This window comes from Platichthys flesus, chromosome 4, assembly GCF_949316205.1.
Source record: "Platichthys flesus chromosome 4, fPlaFle2.1, whole genome shotgun sequence".
Taxonomy (NCBI): domain Eukaryota; kingdom Metazoa; phylum Chordata; class Actinopteri; order Pleuronectiformes; family Pleuronectidae; genus Platichthys; species Platichthys flesus.
Genome location: NC_084948.1, coordinates 5,737,900 through 5,763,634, shown reverse-complemented (window position 1 = coordinate 5,763,634; position 25,735 = coordinate 5,737,900). Strand labels below are relative to the sequence as shown.

General features: G+C 40.3%; 2 protein-coding genes across 2 annotated transcripts in view; both read left to right on the top strand.

Annotated features, from left to right (window-relative positions):
• The window catches only part of dpf1 (double PHD fingers 1), a 40,687-nt gene extending 39,422 nt beyond the window's left edge, over positions 1-1,265 (top strand). Inside the window, 1 exon segment of the mRNA XM_062386180.1 lies at positions 859-1,265. Coding sequence (XP_062242164.1) covers positions 859-929 — 71 coding nt within the window. The 3' untranslated portion in view covers positions 930-1,265.
• A 13,965-nt stretch (positions 1,266-15,230) lies between these two features.
• On the top strand, positions 15,231-19,527 carry si:dkey-243k1.3 (endonuclease domain-containing 1 protein-like). Its single transcript, XM_062386495.1, has 6 exons — positions 15,231-15,311; positions 15,448-15,566; positions 15,672-15,772; positions 17,358-17,472; positions 17,607-17,763; positions 18,928-19,527. The coding sequence occupies exons 2-6, from the start codon at positions 15,489-15,491 to the stop codon at positions 19,317-19,319; spliced, it is 843 nt and encodes a 280-aa protein (XP_062242479.1). The 5' UTR covers positions 15,231-15,311; positions 15,448-15,488; the 3' UTR covers positions 19,320-19,527.
• Positions 19,528-25,735: the final 6,208 nt, after the last annotated feature.

Here is a 25,735-nt window from a genome sequence, read left to right as displayed (position 1 = left end):
TTTATAGTATTATTTGGCGCTATGCAAATAAAATGTATTTGAAATTAATTGACATTTAATTAACCCTTAAACTGAAATGCTCCTAATGCTGCGAGTGTGATCATAGAACAGGAGCAGGTTCATCTGAATCCAGTAGTTTTTTCCCCACTAAACATAAGATGGCTGCCTTAGGATGTTTGATGGCATTGCCATGGAAACGGGTAGTCCAAAAAATAATCTGTTTCCATGGCAAGAGTGTCACTCGGCTGAACATACAGCAGCAGTGCCACACGTGTTTTAACGCTCGCTAACAGTGTCATGCTCTGCCCACGGATGCAACACTTGATTTATGAAAGACATCTACTCATGTATTTCAGATTTACGCTAGAACAGAGAATGTGAAAGGTTATGTTAAATATATGTATATATATATATGTATATATATATATATATATGTATATATATATATATATATAAACATACTGTACTGTGCTTAGTGTTCAAACAATATATTATTAAAAAAATACATTACAGCCACAACACACACATTCATAAACACATTCTCATTGAAGTGTAAAAGATGCTGCAAGAAGCAGTGTTAGATTTGAACATCTGTCTCAAGTGGATGTTTAATTAATGGTTCAAACCACATGCCAAAATCCACAGCAAAGTACTTGTCAAGTCCCCTGCATCTCCAAACCACAGGCACAGCATGTGATGTTTCACCACAGGGCTTTAATTTACAGTGTTACTTAATGCTGTCTGAAATGAGGGATTAATTCAAAAGGCTTTACAATAGCGGTGATTGAACTGCTGATCTGTGATGTGCTCTGTGGGTGTGTGTGTGTGTGTATGTGTGTGTGTGTGCGTGTGTTGCAGGGAGCTGGAGCTGTCATCTGTGTCTGAGACAACTGAAGGAGAAGGCCTCAGCCTACATCACCCTCACTTAATCTGCGAAAGCTGCGCCTCGTCCTCTCGGCCCTTCATCCTTTCCCAAGCCACCTCTCCAACGCCCCCCTCTCTGTGCCTCAGCTGCCTCCCTCCTCCTCTGATCTCCTCGTCGCCACCTCCTCCACAGCTTGTCCCCGCGACCTTTGACATGACCGAGCACACAGCACCCACAGCTCCATACTCATTCTTAAAACCATTCTCCAGCAGCAAGCCAACCTCTGTCCTTTGTGTCATACACGCTCCCTGTTGTGCTTGAGCGGCCTCCACCCTTACTTCTGAGGAATTCATCAGCTGACTATAAGTTTGCTAGTGAGACAAACACTCCAGCCTGCCAAGGGCACTTCAGAGGCATACTACTCCACAGGAACCCTCTTAAGGGCCCTTGGAAGAGCCCTAATGATCTCAGCTGAAAGTCAGTCAAGAAGAGAGTGAGGATTCATAAAATGGATAGGTGTTAGGCCCGAGGACAGGACTTGGCAGACCCCGGGTTACCACAGAGCTGTTTGTTAGCCAACTGTGAAATATACAGTACACTGAACCAAGATTTCATATCCTCCTCCTGTCCCTTGCAGTGTATGTCAGAGGTGAGCTGTGGAGCGCTTCTCAGTTTCTTGTCTGCAGGGTTTGCTGACCTGTGCAGATTCAACGGGAGAGCAAATTGTACAGAATTAAGACTGATGCTCTATCTTCACACCTTTTAAAAAACTCCCCCTTGCCGGAAAACAACTGGTCAGGAGCTCAGGCCATCTTTGACCTCACCCTGTCCTCTCTCTCTCTTTGCATGAGGTTTCCACAAATACACAATGCATATTGGGACCGACACAGAAGGCTTTAGAGTTTAAAGGTCGTCCTCGGATGAGAGGAGAGATGGATTTTTTTCTCTCATCAGCTATTTCTGATAAAACAATGTATTTAAAAATGACATTTTAGGATTAGCAGCTCTCAGAAGTTGAACCTGACCTCCATTCACCTGTCCCCTTCTATAAAAAACACCGACTGTGAAGCCAATGCAAAACTGAAACTCTCCCGGTCCTTGGTGTTTATTATCTGTGTGTCAAGAATGTAGGATTGATGTGTGGTCAATGCAGATCTTTGTCCGGCCCACGCCAAGGCCCCAAAAGGTTTTTTTTATGATTCCCTTTTTTATTTTTTATTTTTCATTTGCATGTAGCCATCTCAATTGTTTTTTAAGAAACTCTTTTGATTGAAATTGAAAAGAAAGCACACTTAATTCGCAATAATGTGTTTGTGATAATAACTGTTGGCCAAACTGGGTGTGTTTTAAACTCTTTGTGTGCCTGTGTGTCTGTTAATGTGAGTTTTTTTGAGCGATACAGAAACTGTAGCCAGCTCCATGCCAGGTGGGAGCTGTGAGAGGATATTTGAGCAGCAGGAAGGTTATATGAATGTCATTGTTTCTGTAACGGCAGAGAAGGAACAACCGGCTTTGTTCTGCAAGTCACAAGTCGTCTCTATGTCGTCCTTAGTCAAAGTGAGCAACTTTAAAAGGAAGAGCCTGAAATCTGACATATGCACAAACCAAAGAGTCAAAAAGACAAGTTGTGGACTATATGTGCCAGACTCTTTCTTGGATGTGACTCCACGAAGTATAAGCACTCAGCCAAGATGCTGTCTGGCAAACGTTGCCCTTTGTAAAACCATAACTTGTCACTTTCACCCTTTGTAACATGACTTTTTTGAAACGACTGAGAAATAAGGTGGTTCTTAGTGAGCTGGAGAAATGCTTGTAGATGGATTCTGTACATTTGGCCCGAGCCATCGTACCTTGCTAATTGTTTAGTCTAACTGTTGGCAATATAGCAAAAGTGCTAGATAAATTCCCCAAAATATTAACTGGTCCTGAACATCAAGTCCCAAAACAAAACATTAAGTTTTGAGTCATCGGAAGTTATGGTCCTCACTAAATTGATAGCCTTTAGGAGCATTAACTGCATAGTAAGTAGATTAATACTTAATTAATTAATTAATTAATTTCTAACAGGGTACTACCTGCAGTATATAGGTCCTTTAATGAATAACCATCGCAGATTTTACTACATCAAGGAAACTCAACAAATATGATGATGCTAAATTCTTTGCTAAGTTCAATACTCAATGTCTTTTGAGGATCAAAAACATTAATAATGAATTTTAAGAGACAATAAACAACTCCTGTTAATCTCCATTATATTATATAGACTGTAAATCAAGTTGGATGTCATGACAGCTCCCATAAGTAAAGCCAAATCGTCTTGATCGCCCCCTGATGGACGCCTCCTCCAAGTTAGCAGATGGGACATGGATTTGTCTAAAAAGTACATGTCAATTTTTTTTTTTCCAAATGTGGTTTCTGTCATTTCAGGTAGTTGTTATTACTCCAACGTGTTTAAAGCTGGTAATCTTTCCAGCAAGTTTGGATTTGAATATTTAATTGAGGCTAAAACGCCATGATTGACGGCTGTGACTGACTCACGATTGGTTGAGTGCTTGTACCGGTAGGACCTCGATGCCACGTCTCCACTCAACAATCATCACTAAGCAGAGTTGTAATAAGAGCAGGATGGCAGCACCCATACTCGTGATATTTTAGCCAGATTTAGGAGGCAGTGGAGAGACATCATCCATCTTTATTTACAGTCTATGTTCTAAACAGTCACAGTGTCACAAAAGTATGGCCAAATATGCTGCTTCTGTTTGACCCTCAGTGACGAAACCTTTAATAAAGTTTTTGCGATCTTGGTCTATGAAGATGAAGATATCAAACAGGCGACTTAAACTCACAAGATATTTTTGCTGGAAAAGTCAAAGTTTGATGGAAGGATGAATTTGTCTGCTAGGTTGCCAGCTCATAATAGCTGTTTTTCTGATCATCTATGTGTCTTCAAAACTCGAGGCCACCTGTTTTGTGAGATGAAAAATAGACAGGAATAAAAAAGTTTCAAAATCCTGCTCCTTTCAGTCTGCTCTGCACGTTAGAAGCCAGTATAATAGATCAGCGCTTGAAGACCAAGCTGAAATGTTGAGGCTGAGATTTTTTATAAAGTGATTGATCTTGCCAGCCAGCCAACCAGCCAGCCAGCCAGCCAGCCAGCATGTATTATTTGAGATTGCACTGAAAACAATACTTTTCTTTCTTTTAGCCAAACGGCCTAATATATTATCCTCAAACAGTTTAATTGTAAGTCTCAAGACAACTTTAATGGATGGATTACAAGTTAGCAGAGGTCGAAGTGCTGAAACAGTAGAATTTTTTTTTTTTCATATGGTCTAGAGAGGACATCCATCCAGTGATTTAAGAACTTTAAGCCTGGAGACAATAGCTGTAAATAGGGGATTGAATTAAGGGCAACTTGTGTACATTTCAAAGTATGAAACTGGTCAAATTCAGCTGGTTGTGGGTTTTCTGAATGACCATCTCATTTTAATGCTGCGTCACATCTCTAAAAGGAAACTCCCAAGATCAGGTGAGCTGTGAGAATGTACCTGACCTGCAATCGTGTTTGTCATCTGACACAGGAGGACATTAGGTGCAAATACTGTGTTACCCCTTGATTCAGTGTAACTCCACTGATGCATGAATGACACCTGAAATGTTTCTGATTTCATATTTTGATGTTGTCAGTATTGATTTTTTTAATAACGAAAAGGAGAAAAAAACCTTAAACTGCTGTTGGTTCCTCTTTATTTCCTGTTTCAGTGTTTGGTTTTGTAATCTGTGTTTTTTTACATTTTGCACAGCGTGGCTGCATTGGCTCTCGACAAGTGTTAATGCCTCTGTGTGTGTGTGTTTGTGTGTGTATGTCTGTGTGTGTGTGTGTGTGTGTGTGTGTGTGTGTGTGTGTTTGTGTGTGTGTGTCTTATCACTTATGAATACTGGAAGGTCAGAAAGAAGCAAACCAAACCAAAATACTGAAATCGTTTTATTTTTCAGATATTTTCTTTTAAGTGGAACCACTTGGCACAGCTAGGAGATTTTAATGGTTAGTGCAGGTTACAACTAGGGTTGACAAATTCCGGGAATATTCAAAGTAGGAAACTTTCCATTAGAATTAATGGGAATATATGGGAGTATACAGGAATGAACAGGAATTAACGGGAATTAACGAGAATTAATGAAAATGTTGTGGGTAATTTACAATAAACTGTATTTACCTTGTCATATACAGACATAAATATAAACATTTTGTTTTGTCATAGGCTGATTTGAGCCCTGAGGAAACTTTGGGCACTTGACTATATGCTTCTGCATCTTTGTGTCATTCTTAACATAGGTCTTTGCACAGTATTTGCAAATGTTCACAGCCTTTCCTTCTACATTGGCTCCACACATGAGATGGTGCACGTGGAATCGGTCTGTAGAATAAGATGAGAAAAAAGCTTTTAAAAAAACACTAAAGCAATGCCATAAATATAAATGGTTGCTCAAACAATTGGAATCGTCTTTAAAAATATTTTACAATTGATGGATAAATGAATAGAAAGATGCTAGATGAACAGATGAACATCCTCAATCAGCATGCTTATATATTTTCCCCAGTAATATCATTGAAACTTACCTGACTAGTCCTGCACACTAAAGCAGGCCTCAATAGCCCTGCTGTAGTTTGCAGAATGCTGGGAATTATCTGCACAAGGGATGGAGAATTGCACAGTGCAGGGTTGAAATTACCGAGCAGCATGTGCTGCATTCCAAACATCTTTAAAATAGAGTTTTGAGTGATGTTTTTAATTGCTCAGCGTTTAATTTGCGTACATTTTTTTTTTTTTCAAAATTCCCCAAATTCCCGAGCTGAATATTCCCTTGGAAAGGTTCCGAAAATTTACCGAAAATGTTCCGCCCCTTTGCAACCCTAGTTACAACAAAAGCATGTTCACGAATGCATAACTTTAACACACGCCACTTGGGTCGAGACGTATACCTGTTTTTACCTCTGTAAACACAGATATACATGTAATATCAGTGCTCTAATTGTCCACCAAAACAAATAGTGTTCAATCAAAACAAATGTTTATTTTCATTCATCAATCAGATCTTACATTTATTTTAATAGTAACAGGTTTAACAATGAAATGGATGTTGATAAATCTGAATATAAGGGACATTTTTGAGTGGATGGACGATGACTGAAAATCCTTAATAATGGGAACCTTCCAGCACCTGATAGGAGAAGCATGGTGGAGTCAAAAAAAATTTGATTGTACTATCTGAGGTGGGTGGGGAAGCCATGTTGGGGTTTTGGAAAATGTGGGTATCGGCTTGATTATTCAATGAAACTTGAGCCTTTCCTTTGTATAAATGGACAAACCAATATAGTGGAGATGGTGATGAGGTGGGTGGGTCAAACTAAGCCGCAGCAGGAACCTTCCGGTTTAAGGTGATGCCTACAACAACCATCTCCTCCTACTTTAGTGCTGTTGGGATGGTTCGGTCAGAGGCTTGAGAGTCGGTTCACTTGTAAATTGTCGTTCTGTGATCTTTGCTTGCACTTTTTCTGTTTTTTTTATTCCCCAAAAATAAGAAACTTACTGTACGTGTGAGTGAGAGTGTGGGTGCACTTTTTATTTTTTCACTCTGCATTTTTTCAACGTGATTGTCTGTTGTAAACAACACTGGATAAAGACAAATTTTTAATTTGTATTTTTTACCTTGTGAGGAAGATAAAATCTTCCTGAATCTTCCTGAATTCCCCTGTCTCTCTCTCTCTCTCTCTCTCTCTCTCTCTCTCTCTCTCTTTCTCTCTCTCTCTCTCTCTCTCTCTCTCTCTCTCCCTCTCTCTCTCTCTCTCTCTCTCTCTCTCTCGCTCTCTCTTTGTCTGGTAGTAGTACCTGGGAATGCTTTGAAATGTGGACTGTGACCGCATTGCTGTCATCACTGCTGTCAGTCATTTTCTGTGAATTCATACAGCTTTCTCGATTTACCCCGTTTTTTCTCTCTTCCCTCGACTCATTTTTTTCCATTAAAAAGATGAGATTGAAAAATGACCTCTACCTCTGTGTTACGTGTCATTGTGTGTGTATGTGTGCGTGTGTGTGTGTGTGTGCATGTGTGTGTCTGCAAATGTGCATGCATTTGTTCTAGTCCCTGTGGTATAAATCACTGAATATTTGTGTGTTTTTTGGACAGGAGTCAGTCTGTCTGTCTGTCTGCTCGTCTGCTTGTGTGAATCATTGCCAACTAGGCCAGTTTACCAGTCAGTTAAAATTGCAGGACATTCTAGCCCACACAATCCTTCCCACACATTCAGTCTTATTTGCAGACCAACAGCAGCCACTGTTTCCTGTTTTTACTCTGCAGATAACAACCTATCAAAGCAACGTGTTCAAAGTCAGTTTTCAAACCTCTGAACCAATTATCATTTCCAATTTTGCACTTTGCAGTTGAAACACATCCATCAGAACCCCTCTGTTTTCTCTCTTTTACAGTGCACTCCGGAAAAAAACATACATTTCATTTGAATAAAAGAGTAAATTGACAAAGAATTTCCGAAAGATTAAGGGACAGTATTGTTCTGCTCCTTTAGCTGCCTTGGAAAATTGGGAATGGGGGTGGAGGAGGGACAATGGAGGCCCATTGTCCACAATTGTTTTTGAGCAACACTGCAGAAGAACACACTTTGCTATTCAGGGCAGGTACAGTGTTTGCTATTTGTGATGTATTCCTGGAGATGAGGCATTCATCATAGCTGCTGTGTTGGCTGGACCTGGCTGAGCAGCAGCAGCAGGGTGAAGTCAGGCTGATCAACAATTCCATTTTTTCCTGTTTCCTTCCAGACGCCAGAAAACCAAAAACCAGTGCACACGTTGCTCCTTGGGGAGATATAGGTATTTTTAACAATATGCTCAAAAAACATACACATTTCCTCCATCCTTCCTTTGGCAGAACTCCAACCTTATCCAAAATCCTGCACACACACCCCCACACACACACACACAAACACACACACACACACACACACACATGCATGCACACAACATACACTTCAGGCACGTTTAAACAAATACTGTAGGCTGCATGCACACACACACATACACAGCCTGCAGCCCCCATCTTCTTATGGGCTTCATTACTCTGACCCCAGTCTCCCTTACATGTGTGTGTGCGTGTGTGTGAGTGTGTTTCAATACCAATTAAAATGTATGTAAGTATATTTGTGTGTGTGTTTATGTTTGTGCATTTGTGTGCATGGGCATGAACGTGTATAGTGAATGACAGTGTTTGAATACTGTACTGTATTTTTGTGTGTGTGTGTGTCTGTGTGTGCATGTGTGTGCGTGCGTGCATGTCCATGTGTGTGTATGACTTCCCAGCCAATTACCACATCTACCAGACAGACTGAGACTGCCTGGCCCCTGCCAGCCAATCAGAGAGGGGCTGCGCACTGCCGGGCCGGAGGCGGTTGCTATGGAAACCAGGAGGCCTGTTTGTATGGTGGCTGATGGAAGAGTGATGGATTACAGTAATAGGATGGAGGGAGGTAAGGAAGGAGGAAGAAAGGGAAGAAGGAAAGAGGTAGGACTGAGGACGGTATAGGAGGTGGTGACAATGGGAGGAAGAAAGGAACAGCGAGAGAGAAAGATTGAAAATTAGGGGAGGGGGGAAGGGAGGCGACCAGGGGTGGTGTGGAGGAGGATGGAAGGGGGAGAGAGACTCATACATAAAGATATTGAAAATGTATGAATGCATCTGAAATGAAGCGACTTAAAAAGATGGAAAAAAAGAAGGAGAGAAAATGATAAAGGGAAGTGGGGGAAGAGAGGGGGGGTGTCGTTTTAAATGGGGGTTGGCGAATTTAATTCCTCTCTTTCCTTCGTCTGTCGGGGCTGAGATGGGTGTCTGGCCATCTGTCCTTGGAGAAGAGGGAGAGGTAAGTGTGTGGAAAGTTGCAGTCTCACCTTTTTGCATCCTCAGCAGCACTGCAGTCATTCTGTAGCAGATCCACCTCTGTGTTTCCACCCAGTGTCAAAAAGCTGCTCCAACTCCAACAGTCATCTGAGGGATGAGATAATGTACTGCAATAAATCCCATGGAATCTTACAACCGTTCATGTTTTGACAACTTGATAAGTTGATAAGTGTTAAACCCAATTAGAAGGAGACTACATGTTTCATATCAGCATAGGATGATAAATTAGCTTTCCTGCATTTAACCAAACTCTTTTTACATTCTACATAAATATTGTGTTGTCACCACTGTGCGCTTGCTTGTCTTTTAGTTGGCTGCATTGAGAAAAAATAGAACATTGGACAGATTACAATAAAAAACAAATTGTGGAATAGCACTTTCTTTAATATTGTGAGATAGGGTATTTTTGGACGTTGTTACTGATTCCCCAGGTAGTAATTGAAGGATCTTGATGAAAGCATCTGGCCTGCTTAGGGGACTGATATCTGTGAAATTTGGTGCAGCTTGATTGAATTTAAGTGGGCTGATGGGCCGTGGTGGAGGTATGTGCTCTGCTGGGGGACATTAAGTTTCTCTTTCCTTCTAACCTCATTTGACTCAAAATTTAGCGAGGCGATGAGGTAGTAACTCTACCCTTGGCATCAAACTGATCCTTTCATAAAGGTGACAAAAGGTGGTATTGACCAATAGGCATAAACATGAATTTTTTAATGTTTGTTAATGTTATATATGGGTGAAACATTTATCTGCCAAATGAGACTTCACATACGAACAACTACAGTATGTTGCCATAACTTATGTTTGAGGTCAATTAGACAACTGTTCTTTGCTTGTTACCCATTAAAATGAAGGACATTTGTGTGTCCTTGTCACTGGTTTTCACATGTTCATCTTTTACATGATCTTACTTAGCAGATATGATGTTTACTTCTCAGTCAATGAGAACAAAAAGTTATTTAATGACCCAAGACAAACTCAAACTACACAATAATCACAGATGATTAACTCAATGAAGAGGATCATCTGATATGATCCAAAGCTCCAGAGTAGCCACCAAGTTGACCTTGAACTCGACATTGTTTGCGTACCTTTGATTTCATGGTCAATATCTGAGACAGAAATTAAACCTAAATGTTCACCTCATCAAACCCCAGATTGGAACTCTAGGATTAGACCACAGAGAGGTGAAAATGAAAACATCTTCAACTACGGAGAATTAACTTATTTAGCGTTTTGGAGGAAAGTGTTGTATCAAATATTGTCAATGTCACAGTGCAGGTGAACATTTATTCAAACATGTTTTGCAGGGTCACTTAGACCCCAAAAATGAGAAATACTATCCTGATATATTTAATCAGTTCAAAATCATGTTCATATGCAATTCCGAAGAATTAGCTAAATTTCTACATTAAGTGTTTTATCTTAATAAATCAACTTATTTGTTTTTTGAGTTGATAAAGCGATAGTTTCAAGATGCCGAGTGTTAATCTAAATAACAAAACTAGAAAGGCACTGAGAGACCACTCCGCCAAGCCTGACAGTCTCCTTAATAAAACACATCTATATTCATTTTTATTGGATCTGCCCCAAAAAGCCCAAAATAATAAATATCACTGCCCTAAACATGAATAGTTTTTTTCATGATGATCCATGAAATATTCCCAGAGAAATCAGTGAAGATAATGAAAAAATAAATCATGGATCCGAACCAATATTTGATGAGTTCTTCCTTCACCCATACTATGTCCTTCCACCAAGATTAGTGATCATCCCTCCAGTGGCTGTTTTGTAACCCTGCTAACTATCAGACAAATGCAGACGATAACCTCCTTGGTGGAATAAAGATGTCCTTCAACCTTTCACAGACAAATTCAAAATCTGACTACTTGAAATGATCACACCATAACCTTCATTATCCATGTTGGATCTGTGTAACCTGACTGCCCAAAGGCATCTGACAATCAAATCAAATGAATTAATCAGCCAGTAAATCAAGTGAACAGGACCAATGTTAATCAAAGCATGTGGAGTCAGAAGAGGTTTGTGTACAATAGGCGAATTGAGTAAATTGCTCACATGTCCAATTCAACATGGAAGCAGTTATTATAGTTTTGTGCTCTATGGTTTTCCTGCTGAACCACACTAAGTTCTCTCCCCCTGACAGACAGGGAGTGAAGATGCTTTGGAGGCAGGGATTAGGCTCAATCTGTGTTGGGGAACCCGACTCCACAAAGATCCATTCAAGTCAATTAAAGATGTCCATTCACATTGATTTCTGGGCAAAATTCAAAACCACACCAAAGTCGTTGCTTAAAATCCATCAAATTTTTATGTAATTTACTGTCATCTTTAATGATTATCTGCCACAATTGGCATTTTGTGTTTTTAGGCTTTGAAGAAGGAAGCGTAATTGACTTGATTTTAGTTTAGGCGACACAGCCTATCAATGATCGTCTGTTTGCAGGGCGGATCATTTCAAGGTGGTTCTGCAGTGCAACAGTATTCAAACATACAGGTGAACTTGAAATCATAAATCAACACTGCAACCTAGAGGCAGACTAATGCAACAGCATCTGCTGCTTTTTGCTGCAAAAATCAATCAAATGTAAAAGAGAGTGAAGGGGAGGAGTTAATTTACTAAAAAATGTAATCTAGACTCTGATTATATATATATATATATATATATATATATATATATAAAACAAATTTTGAATTTGTACACTTTCAATGATAAATTATACTAACTTGTCCATCAAAAACTTCAGCCCATTTAATAATGATCATCTGACTCCTTACTTTGTCCTTTCTTCCCTCGCTGTGTGTTTACACTATTTACATCTTAAATTAGATAGAAAGCCAAACAGTACGGCTCATTAACAGCTGCATTGTTTATTTCCCATAACAATCAAGCAATTACACTGGGCAAACACAATTATAACACTGTGTAGTGTCTTCCAGCTCATGTACTGCTGTGAGATTTACATGTTTGGTTAATGTGAAAAATGAATGCCGGCAGAGTAATGGGAAAACACAGGGCTGATTAAATAAAGCTTGAGTCTTTATCTCATTCCTGACGTTTTCTATGTGTTCTCTGGCATCCACAAGCCTCTGTGGCTTTTTCAAATTCTGTTTTATTTAACCTTTAGTTTCCTCAATTTTACTTTAATGATTTTAAACTACAAATGTTTAAATTAAGTCAACTTAATCGATGAGTGAACATATAATCAGATTTTTACTTGAGTTGGCTTTTTAGGAGGGAGCCTCCGTGCAGCTCCAGCTTGTGGCAGTGGTTTAACTGAATTTACAAGAACTTACCTTCTCAGACTGATTTAAACACTGAATCGATTTATTGCAATAGGTTATGATAGTAGTCACTTTTTATTTCCAGAGTTTACTTACTAAAGTGTCAGGGTAACAGAGCTGACACAGCTCAACTAAATGTTAAAGTGTTGCTGAAATTTTGTCTCACAACGAATCAACTAAATATCGTTGATAACAATCATTAATCATTCTTCAAAAGCACATTTTCAAAGTATAATGTTATGGGTCTACTCTCAAGAAATTGAGTATTTATTTTTACGTGATTAGATGTTTTCACATTTGAACTTCCACATCATGTGAGAGTGCACTCATTTCTTTGAGGATGTTATGCGCCAAGTTAAGGGGTGCGAAATAACTGAGTACATTTACTCATGTAGGGGAGAGCGGGGTAATGTGAGACATTTTTTACATTTGCTCCCCTCTAGGCGAGCCAAAATGATAAATCAGTAAAAATTTACACATTTCCCATTAATTCAGGATGTTTCCTAGCAATGGAAATTATCAGAATGTCTTCAGGACAAAGGGCAGTGAAAATATTATTGTTTTTAAAAAAGAGGTCTTCAACAACACATGTTGTAATAGTTAAAATCCCGACAGCTTGATTGAGAACCACACATTCCAAAACTAATATCGGACTAGTAACAGAATCATGTGAATTGGTCAATTAAGCACATTTATGATTATTATGATTCATGTGATCTCTTGCACACCTTAGCTTACCTGCACATTGTTTCTCTGTCCAATTGGCAGGGACAGGGATATTGTTTTTCTCTGCGTATTCAAATGCCAGTACACGGCACTTAACTGGAGCAAGGCCATGGAACTGGTCAGCTAGTTGTTTCAAGTGTTTGGCAAGCTCCTCCTCCATCTCATCTGTGAATATTCTCTTTACCTCAGCTACTGCACCCCAAGCTACTGATTTTACTTCCCCTTTCTCTTTTTTCTTTAAGAATCTTTTGAGGGTTGTCTTATCAATATTTCTATCCCTTCGAGCTTTTCTTAAGGACTTCTTTCCACTGCACTCTCCATCTCTGCGAGGGGTGTTTGGCCCCAGGTTGTCTTCCCGGTGTAGTTTCTTGGCATGATGGTTTTTCTACAATGTTTATGACATTAAACATAAATATATGTAATGTAATATTAAACAAAGATATGTTTAAGACTAAACTTAACCTGTGCTACATGTCTCACTTTACCCCACGGCCAACATTTTAGAAAAAAACACATCTCTTAGCAATTCAGGCTAATCTTCAGCTAGCATCAATCACATGGTTTTATATGTTGGAAGTTCATCAACATGTACGATATAAGTTTTTCTACCTGATTCAATTTTTTTTGACACAACAGTTGATTAAGTTCAAATTAAGAAAATTTACTTTTACATGCAAAAAACATATTTATGTTAAAAAACATACTTTCCACAGCACCAGCACCAACTTCTCCTTCATGGCAAGGGGGGAATGGGATGGGCTTGAAAACGTAATGGTCACATGACCACAAATCTGTTCCCTCCGCTAGATACAGGGGGTGTCTCACATTACCCAGCTCTCCCCTACTGTATCTGTTTGTATTGTGCTGCACAATTTTTTGAGGTAATTGTACTTATATTTAAATGTGTGCCACTTCATCTTATTGGACTACTTTTAAAATGACTTCTTTTCTGTAGGAAATATCAGTTGGTTTCATTGTTCATTTCGACTGTTATATTTTATGCATAAAATATAATTACCCATTCTGTACGGTTAATTTTCACTGTACCTGAACTTCATCCTTGGATTTCTTTAGAATTAAATAATTTCTGTCAAATAAAAGGAGTTCTTGATTTACACATTGGAAACTTGGACCGTAGTATAGAAATGGTAGTAACAATATAATTACCGGCTATGTAAGCTATTGAAATTTCAAAATTTTTAGATGGATGGTTTTATGAACATATAAAATGTTGGTTATGAGACATTTCGGGATTTGCAATCATAGACACTTATATTTCTCTTGTAATTTTCTGAGGAACAAATTTAAAACATTCGTAAACGTATATTTCCAATTGTTTGGACTGTGGATAAGGAAATCAAAAATTCAATTCAATTCAATTTTATTTTATTCAATTTTACTTGTATAATATCAATTCAAGACATACATAATCTCAAGGCACTTTACGTAGTAAGTCTGAAACCAGACAGTATTATAGAGTTCAAGCAAACACTTGTCGACATTGGAGAGAAAAAACTCCCCCATAACAGAAGGAAGCTTCGTGAACCAGACTTTGTGTGGGCGGCCATCTGCCTTGACCGGTTTGGGTGAGAGGTGAGAATGGGGGGAGAGAGAAGAGTTGAGGGAGCAGGTTATGGGAGTGTAACTTAGAAAGTGGGAGAAGCCCATGTGTTAGGTAAAGAGAGTGTACCCTGATCGTGGGAAAAACAACATATGAACCCATATCTCAGTGTTACCTGAGCATAAAGGGGCTGTGACTCAGGGTGCCAGTTGCACATGTTCTAAACACGACAGCTAGAATGCATTAAAGGGGGAATTTTTATATGACTCAAAAGGCTTAGTTTCTTATTGTTTATTTCATATCTCTTTTAAATGTAAAAGAGATTTATTTATTATTATATATAATACTGATAATGATAATGATAATGATAATGATAATGATAATAATAATAATGATAAACTAAATAATAACACATTAAAGAATATATTATATTGTATAACATTATGTTATATTATTTATCTGAATGAGTGAAGAGTAACTACAATAATCAAATAACTGTTGGGGAGTTAGAAACGCAACACTTGCCCCCTATTTGTTGTGTAGTAGATTTATAAAAGAGCTGAAAATGCACAATTAAAAGTATCAAAATTTGTACTTAAGACTAGTAACTGATTTCATATACAGGATATTGGATGTTGTCTCACATCAATCCCATATTCCGCTCGCTCTTGCACATTCAAAGCAAACATTTTACACTCATTACACTCTCACTCTTGGTCGTCCTCATCCACACCTGATTCAGGGTCATCCCGCACAAATGTCACGTGTCGGCATACAGGCGTGCCGATAAAAGCAGCGGGCAAATAAGGTGAAAGGTCAGGAGAAGTCACATATAAAAGCCCTTTCCTGCTCAGGGCAGCGTTTGGCAGCAGACTGGTGCACCGGCAGGTGAGTGGAAATACACACATGCAAACACACACTGCAAACAAGCTGACGCCCCCTTCCATGTGAGGGTCTCCAGGCTTTTACAGTGGACCAACGCACTATAAAATGAATTTGTCCTTTATGCTTCATATGACTCAAGGGAGCAGTGCAGAATCCCTGATATCTGAAGTTTTATCCACAATGAAGAGCTTGGTGCCTGTGTGTGCTCTCCTCCTCTTCCTCTTCTCTGTCCGTGCTGATGTTGTGGGACGCTTTGAGGTTGGTGAACTCTGTTTATTTATTGGACACACATTTGTGTCCATACGTGTGTGCTGTGTTGGTGATTCAATCAGGGGCTTGTCTCATTTTTTCATTCTGACCCAGGATGAACCAGAATGTATGAAGTACTTCTATAAAGACAAGGTACCAGAGTTGGGGGCTTCTACTCCTGGGGTGGCCCGTCTCTGTCATCGCTTTGTCAACAGGTAAATAAACTTATTTTACATGATAGGTTTAAGTCAAATTTACATCTATAAACAAAATGTTTGGAGTTTAGGCTAAAAAGCTATCCCCAGATAACAAATACATCTATTTATGTTTATTTATCAGATCTCTTTCACTGTATAACAAAACATTGTTTCCTGCTATGATGTTAAGAGTTGAAACATAGTATAACATTATGAGACAGACCAACAGTGTAGAGTCTGTCTAAAAGAAGGTAGTGGTCGACCAGATCAAATGCTTTCTTCAAATCGAGGAAGACTGCTCCTGTTAATTTAATATTATTAGCTGGAGAAAATATATAATTTGTAAGTTTTAGTAGAGCTGTAGTTGTTGAGTTATTTGATCAAAAACCAGATTGAAAAAAGTGATGAATTGTTATTTTGAATAAGACCAGGGGTGTCCAAACTATAAACTTTATAAAAAGAAGAAAAAAAAAGAAAAAGAAAAAAAAGAAAGTACAAACCGTTTTTGAAACTAACAATTTAGTAGCACTTAAATGGCACGTACTTATAGCACTTTTTAGTTTTGTATTATTTTTTAAGACATTGTTCTTTCTTGATTCGTGTTGTTCTGGGTTTGTACCCTCGGGGTTGAATGCACTTATTGTAAGTCGCTTTGGATAAAAGCGTCAGCTAAATGAATTTAATCTAATGGACTATGGCCGACTGTTTTGCACTTCTCAGTTTAGACACAAGATGGCGCCAAACTCACACCTGACCTGCCAGCTGTCCCTCAGAACGCCGCCACACACCCTGTGCCCATACGTGGGCCAGGACCGTATTTTTTTCTGTGTGTGGCCCTCGGGAAAAAAAAGTTTGACACCCCTGAATTAGACACTATCATTATAAATTAGCTTCTCAAAAATGTTTGAGTACATCCCCACCTTAATGCAAGGGACTGATGCGTGAACATTTCCAGGTATTTCACAACTGGACAATTACATATGAAAGAGTTCACAGAGAGGGTGCATACCAATATGGATATTTCAATCCAATCCCATCTAACCCAGGACCCCTGCCCACTTTTAGATAATTAATTGTTCCCTGCACCTCATCGGGTGTTAAACTTCTGAAGGAGCTGTCACAAGACAATCAATACATTGTTGAAAACGACCACACAAAGAATCAGTTGAAGAGGCAGAGCAGACTGAGGAGGAATATTGGTTAAATGCTTGAGCAAGTAAAAGTGGATTGTTCAATATAATATTATTATCCCTTAAATGGTTAGTTACAGTTATATCATCAACATTAGTAATTGCTCTAATTTAATGGCATTGCCTATATTAAAATAAAAGCACAGGTAAATAGGGTTGGGAAGGGGAACTAACAAATGACAGTACAGTAAAACACAACACTATACACAACTTGACTTTGCTCAGGAAGATGTGCATATGCTTGGCTCCTTGTCTAATTCATCTTTTCTTTCACTTTCAACTGATCATTTGAATCTTGGACATTTGCTCAAGTCTTGTCGGTTGATATTTTTTGTGTAAATGTTTCTTTGGCTCTCATTTTCCATAGCAATGCATCTGATGTCTTAACTATCATCTTCATCTCTCTCCATAAGGTACCACTTTGCAACACTTTATGACACCAACAATCGCATTGCTGTCTTCGCTGCCTATCAGTTCCAGCCCAGCAATGGAGGAGGCAGGGAGAAGCGTTGGTTTGTAGAGCCTCAGGTTGGTGTATGGGGCGTATGCATATACATTATGCATAAATATAGCATATATATTTTTTGGTACATGGATTTCATACAGAAACTGTGCTTGCATTTGGCAATTGGTGTGTTTAAAGGTTCGTTTTTGCCTTTCAGCTGGTTAACTTGTCCTGGCAAGCCGAGATGAAGGATGGCTACTGGCTGGGGAGGGACCACCCTGGGGTCTACCTGGGAGAGAGACAGGCTCTGAATGAGGACTACACACACTCTGGCTTCGACCGTGGTCACCTTAACCCCAACGGACACCATGCAGGTAGGAGTTGTTTGTTTCAAACAACTAAAATGTCAAGTTCGACATTGTTGATGGAAAACTCCGATACAAGTATTTCTTTATTTGTTTAGTGATGACAAATAAAGACATATTTTCAGCAATCCCCCCAACTTCAAAGTCATGTCCGTAACGACATATGTGACCCTAAACATACCCAAAATATGATCATGCTATGAATAGTTGCTGGAAAATATCCAGAACACTGTGTTTTTATCTGATCCCACTGGCAATGACAAAGGTGTAATATTATTCCAAATGTATCTTAACTTAATCTTCACAGTTTACTTAGCTCCTTTTACACAGAAGAGAAACTATTGAGCAGTTACTATGCCAGAAGACATTTGCAGATACTTACTCATACCTACTGCTGTTTTAGGTTAGGTTAGGTTTCTTTATTAGCACCCAAGGATACATCACTTGTGCAGACAGGGAACAGAAATCCAAGGAAACAGACCAAAATACAACATTAAAAGAGGACATCACTTCCTTATCAATTCATAAAAATAAATCACACATCGACACAATACAGCAGACAGCACTGAACTTGTTACAGCCACGGGTCACGACAAGTGCTTAACATCCCCTCTCCATAGGCACCCACTGCAGCCTGGAGTGCTACAAGTGCTAAGGATGAGATGCATCCCTGTACCGATTTGTTAAGAAGCACAATCGCTGCAGGTACACAGCTCTCTCTGCAGCTCTTGGTTCGATCTTTAGGAGCCACATAAAGACAGAGCGGAGGAGCTGGAACTCGCTATTTAAAGGGTGAAAATGATCCCAAAAAGAACGGAGTTGGCCTTGTGTTTAATCTGAGTGGAGTAAAGCACCCAAAGGTGGAGTTGCCTATAAGCCTAATAGCTCACTTTATTATTAGATTAATTTGTTCTGCAGAGACAGGCTACCAAACCAAGACACAAGGGGAAAAGACAACACAGATTCCAGAAAAGCTTGATAAAAGAGACTCAGTATGGTTACTCTAATGTTTTTTTCTCTCAAAATGAATATTTTTCAACATCAAATTATTTCCCAATCAGCATTCATATAAGATTTATACTTGAGGAATGAGACACTTCTTTCACTCTTTTTCCCTTATGCATTAATTCTTCTTGCATAATCAACTGGAACTCTCATCTCTCTCTTTTACAGTCCCTGGACGCAACGCCACCTTCACCCTGACCAATGTGGTTCCCCAGAACCCCAAGCTGAACCAGAACGCCTGGAGGATCCACGAGTCCAAGCTCACCGACCTTTTCCGCAGCAAGTGCTCTAAGGCCTATGTGCTGGTGGGGGCTGTTCCCTCAGAAAACAACTGGATAGTGAAAAACAACATAAAGCGTGTGAACATCCCAGACTACCTGTGGAACGCCTACTGCTGTGTTGACAACAATGGGATGCCCCTGCAGAGCGGTGCTGCCACAGCGAGGAACACAGAGGAGAACTGGGTGGAGAATCTCTCTCTAGATGGGCTGGGAGAATTCCTCCAGCAGTCCTCCAATCAGCCAATAGGGGAGCTGTTTTACAATAATTGCAGGGCATGAAAGAAGGTATGATGAGAAGAGAATTAAAGGTGCCATTTCCCATTAATCTCTACATTAGATTTGTATAACTGCCCAATGCGGTTTTTGGTATAGATATTATTGTGGTAACACAGTCAGAAAAAAATGTACTTTGACATGCTGTATCTTATCATTTAACAGCAACACTAATGCATCCACGATCAATAAATGAAAATTAGTTGCAGAGGGATGAAGTGACTGTTTATTGTTGTGTTTTTATTATGAGTAAAGGAAAATATCAATATAAGCAATTGAAAACAATATCATGTGTCTGCTTGATTAAAAGACCCTGAATCATGAACTGTTTTCTAAATAATAATAATCTAAGTAATTTTCAAAACAAAAGTTTCAAAGTGAATGAAAATCAGTTTAAATGTCAATCAATCACTTATCAAGGGAAATGAAGTAAACAAAAGAATAAAAGACAGAAGAGAGAAAGAAATAAAGAAAAATACAATATGATGTTAAAACTGAAATATGAACAAAACAATAATAAATAATGTTACAGATGAGTGCAGTTAAACGATTGCCGGAGGCTGATATTATTATAAGACTGCAAGTCATAACCCAAATGATGAATATACAGAAAACACTTTGATAAACTAATGAATTACTTTTAATTCTTATTTCATGCCAGAAATGTGCATTAATTTTCCAAAACGTTTTGAATAATTGAATAATCACCAGTTAGCCACAGCCTCCTAATCACTCCAAACACATTATATCTGATAGGGATAAGTCCCAACTCTCCATATCCAAATCTGTTGCCTATTGCCCATAGTCTCACAGTGCACAAAGTTGGGTTTTGATGGTGCCATACCTTAACAGAGAAATTAAAAGAATTCTGGATTAATTTGTGGCATAAAAATTCTTCACTGCTTACTTTAGAATTATTCAATATTTTAGAGTCAAGGGCTAAGCAGATTTGTGTCAAAATGCTGTTTATAGCTTTGCTTGGATCAAAGGGGATAGACTACAATGCCAAGTTACACTGACTGCCTCTTGTTCCATTGACATTTGATTGCAACATACAGCTGTCCTCATTCGTTTATGGTTGGCAGAGGTAAGTACTTCTTATAAAGAAGGAGCAACGTATCTTTCCCAAAGCCACAGGATAGTGAACATCAACCCTAATTTGCCTCTAATTTACCTCTAGGATTAATCTAATCTCCGCTCAACCACATTAACTGTCTACATTCAAATGCAATGTCATTTTAGTTCATGACAACTTTTCCCTGTGTTATGGTTGATGGAAGACATTTAAAACTAACCAGCAATTTAAAATTGACAATGTCAAATGTGTAATGCAGAAGCACGTTGCATAAAGTTTTCTGTATGTTGGGTTTGAGATACAAGTGTTTTTTCCATCCATGATCTTTGAAGCAGTGTTATATTTTTATTTTTAAATAGACCAGGTTTTGCCACAAAGAAACTGCTCTTTTACATCCCTGAGAGTATTGTAACGGAAAGGTTTTTACTTGTGATGTAGAAGCACTTAAGTAATTATAGAGAAGCTGAGGTAGTTACTGAAATGTTAACAACGTAGTAAGGACATACTAAAAGCTAAATCAGAGCTAAGCTAAGCATTATGTTTTCAGATGGACTTCATGAAAACATAATGCTTATGAATGTAATTACTGTACGGACACTTCAGGCTCCTCTAGCCCCAGATGCATTTCATGTCAGTTGGGTCTACGTACTTGATATGAGGCCAAATATTGTTGACAGTGTGAATTGTACAAATCAACCAACATGTTGTTTGTTTTAGTATTGGTCCTCTCTTGTGAAGGGACCCCTGTGGTTTTATGAACTAAATTAATAGTGTTGTAATATCTGTGTGTATTTGTTTTGTAGTCACTAAAAAGGTCAAAAAGTGCCCAAATGCATTTCTTATCAGCCCTATCAGGTTAATCTGACCATCAGTTTACACAACTGTGAATATGTGAAAACAATGCAGAGACACCAAGCAGCAAAGCACTTCATGACCAGCTTCTGCTCATGTACAGAGCAGGCAAAGCTCTCAGAAGCAAGACCTCTGAACCCTCCACCTTTTAGTCAGGGGTAGATGAGCCGACCTGTGGCATGCCCCACCTCTTCAGCATGTCGATGGACAGCACTGTATGTAGGAGAAGCAGCCATTAACCTCTATGTCTGAAGAGCTGGCTCATTCCATGGCCTGTTTAATGGGTTCCTCCCAGGAAATGGAAGGTGTCTTTCATGGCCTAACAACTTTCACTAATGCCCTCAACAGGTTCAGTTTGTTCAGGATTTTGTTTCTTGAAACCTGTTACAACTGATCCATTCTTCTGTTTAACATAAAAAGAGCTGCGATGTTACCACTGACTTGCCCAAATAACATATTTTTACAGTAAAGTCAGTCTCTCAGAGCCAAGTGGATCTGTTCTTTAGTAAATTGAATGAATGAATGTATTACTGATTGTTTTGTGCAAATGTTGCAAGGTGCAAAGTTTAGAGGAATGAGGAGTTAAACAGTCTCATGGCCTGTGGGATGAAGCAGATCCACCACTCAAAAATAATTATTCCACCTTCCCTTAACATTTGCCATTTTGCACATATATGCATTTTCCCCTCCACTTCCTTCTCTACTATCTGATGTTGTAAGTGTAGTTCACTTGATACTGTGGAAGTCATTATACAGGGGTGTATTTGCATTTTTGTTTCTGATAGTGTCTTGTATGACATCACACATTTGTGTAATGAAAAAATCCTCCCAACGTCAGCATTGCCTGCAGCTAATACACACTTAGTGTAGATATTCATTCATAAGTAATATTGTTTACTGTGATATGGTTATGTGTGGGGTCATTTTTGAAATGATGGAGTGGATGCGTCTAAATGAGGAAAGTTGAATTTAGCTAGTGAGATGGTTAATGTCTCCACATGCTGCGAGAATGGTCAACAGAAAAATAGCAATACACATGAAGTATTTAACCGTTGCCACGGATCTGCCACACTTGTAACTTTTAACATAAAAGGTTTGAATGGTTTCTTAGAAGGACCTACTTCACTAAAGAGACAATAAATGATCTGAGCACAGATGGATGTTCGCAGTGACCTTGACCCTAAACACTTAAATCATCTTGCATGATACAAAGCAACAACGAGTCACGACAAGTGCTTAACCACCCCCTCCCCATTGGTTTTCAACATCAAATTATTTCCCAATCAGCATAAGGCCTATTTGCTGGTGGGTGCTGTTCCCTCAGCAAACAACTGGATTGTGAAAAACAACATAAAGTGTGTGAATATCCCAGGTGCTGCCAGATCGAGGAACACAGAGGAGAACTGGGTGGAGAATCTTTCGCTGGATGGGCTGGGAGCATTCCTCCAGCAGTCCTCCAATCAGCCAATAGGGGAGCTGTTCTACAGTAATTGCAGGGCATGAAAGAAGGGATGATGAGAAGAGAACTAAAGGTGCCATTTCCCATTAATCTCTACATTAGATTTGTATAACTGCCCAATGCAGTTTTTGGTATAGATATTATTGTGGTAAACCAGTAAGAAAAAAATGTACTTTGACATGTTGTATCTTATCGTTTAACAGCAACACTAATGCATCCTCGATCAATAAATGAAAATTAGTTGCAGAGGGATGAAGTGACTGTTTATTGTTGTAAATATCATGTGTCTGTTTTATTAAAAGACCCTGAATCATGAACTAGAATGTGCCCGTAAACCAGTCGGAACCTGAAGGCCTGAGCTGGAGTAGGCCAATGCAATGGCATCCACTATCCAGTGAGAAAGTCTTTGTTTGGTGACAGGTTTGCCCCAGTGGGGCTTAGCCCAGGACACAAACAACTGATCCCCTTTTCTAAAGCTCCTCGTCCTTTCCACATATGTGTGTAAGGCACGGACAGGGCACAGCATGTGTAACCGCTGCTGTTCTGCAGAACCATAGTGAGGTGGCTGAAAAGCTGACAGTTCCACTGGGGAGCATGGTTTAACAACCTTTGGAACAAATGCAGGATTCGGTCTCAGCGTCACCCCAAGGTTCCCCGGGGTGAACCGCATACATGCTGGATGTACAGACAAAGCGTGAATATCACTTACACGTTTAGCTGTAGCCAAAGCCAATAACAGGGCCACTTTCAAGGATAACGTTTTCATGTCCACGTTATCCAATGGTTCAAAAGGATGACTAGAGAGGGCTCCAAGCACAACTGCTAGATCTCATGATGGTGACATAGTCTTAGAGATGGGCAGCAACCTCCGTGCACCCTTCATAAAACGACAAACCAGAGGGTGTTGACCCACTTGTTTTTCCATCAAATCCAACATGGCAAGCAGAAATAGCTGCCAAGTAAACTTTGACAGTAGAAAATGCCCTCTTTTGATCAATCAAGTCCTGCAGGAAGGACAGGACTGTACCAACTGGACATTGAAAAGGGATTTCCTGTGCCTTAGCACACCAATCCTCAAACAATCTCCACTTACAGTCATAAAGAGACCTAGTGGATGATGCTCTGGCATTCTGAATTGTGTTAACAACATTATTTGATAATCCAGTCAGGCTCAGATTAAACCAAATGTTTACTGTAGAGAACGTAGACCCCCCTGACGATTGATATACGCCACTGTGGTCGTATTGTCCGTCCTCACTAACACATGATGTCCCTGGAGGAACGGCAGAAAATGTTTCAGCATCAGAAACACTGCCATCAACTCCAGATAATTTATATGGGCATGTTTGAGATCTGTGCTCCACATCCCATTCGCGGATCTGCCCTCGAACACACCGCCCCAGCCTGACAGACTGGCGTCCGTTGTGATCACTTTTCTGGCAGATATTGCGCCCATACTCACCCCCGCTGTCAACATAGACGGGCGTTGCCATGGTAGCAGCGCGAGGACGCAGGACGCGCAAGCCGTTACACTGCGGCGTCTGTGGCGCACAGGATCCAGTCTGAGAGAAGCCACCCAGCGCTGAAAATCTCTCATGTACAGCCTGCCCAGCCTCACCACCAATATTGTTGAGGCCATCAGTCCCGCACAGTCCGTGCCTCAGGTGTGTTATGGCAAAATGAGAGAGAGTGGACCTGAAAGTGCGCACTCTCTCGGCTGACAGGCGAGCCGTGTAGGTCAGTGAATTTAACGTGAGACCCAGAAAGGCAATTTCCTGTCTCGGCGTTAACACACTCTTTTCCCCAGGGGCTCCATGGGAGGCATGCGGGCCATGGCATGCTTATCCATTCCCTCAATATCCAAGGAAGACGCACCTTGAATGGTGGTTTTGCTGGAGTAAGGGTTATGTTTCCATGAGGCGGTAACTTCCTCCAGGAGTTCCGGGAACACCGGGAGAAGTTGTCTCGCAGCCCTCTTTGCTTGGGGTAATTTCTTCCCCTCGTAGCGGGACCTTGGGGCCTCCGCCACGACCGCGGGCCATGGAATCTTCAGTCTCTCTGCGGCGCGTTTACACACATCGTGCATATCGCCACTGGGCTGGGGCGTAATCGTCCCAACCGAGCCCTTTGCAGGGCTTGGAGAGCTGAGAGCCTGTGAAGGTGGGACAAAGCAGGATTCATAATCCTCGTCGTCACCGTCCGACACCAGACAATCCCCGCCGTCGGACTCATCCTCCTCCTCATAATCAAACATTAGGGGTGGCTCCGTTAGCGGGTCAAGCAAATCCAGCGTGGAGCCCCAGCGCCGAATCTCTGATTCGGGAGCTTCCTCCTCGTCCACACCGGGTTGGGGTTCCTCGGTAGTGGCACTGGAAAGGATAGGGTCCCTCTCAGAGACGCTAGCTTGGCGTGCTAGTCGTCGGCGGAGACTCTTCGCTGTGAAGCGGGCGCAGTCGGCGCACAAGCTCGCGTTGCTGACAGCGGCGCGGGCATGTTCCAGCCCGAGACACGCGGAGCAGACCTGGTGAGTGTCCATGCTCGATATTTTATTTCCACAGGTGCACAGGCGATGGGCATTGCCTGGTTGCGAGGTGGAAGGAAGCTTTGCAGCTTGATCCATTTAGCTTGGTGTGCTAAAGGGGAGCGAATTATCTGGAGTGATAGTCGCTTTTAGCTAGCTCCGGTGGCAGGCAGTGTGGTGACCGCAGGCTCCCGGTGCCGTTTAGCTAATCAAATATAAACAACTACCTATGGTTAAGGCAGTCGCATCGACGTTAATTCCACTAGCGTCCGGCGATGGAGGTGTTAGCTCCGGTCTGTGGACAGCAGCTAGTTAGCATCAACGCCGATTAGAAAATTCAGATTAAAAAAGTCCAAAATCTTTTATTTAAATGATGCTCCATTTCCATGAAGCCAGATCTTGACCAAAGACTCAAAGCATCAATGAGCCATATGACCAAACTGATGGCTGGTCAAATTTGTAAAGCACAGTGCCACAGTAACAGTCAAACACTCAATAGTGTTTATGATTGTCTT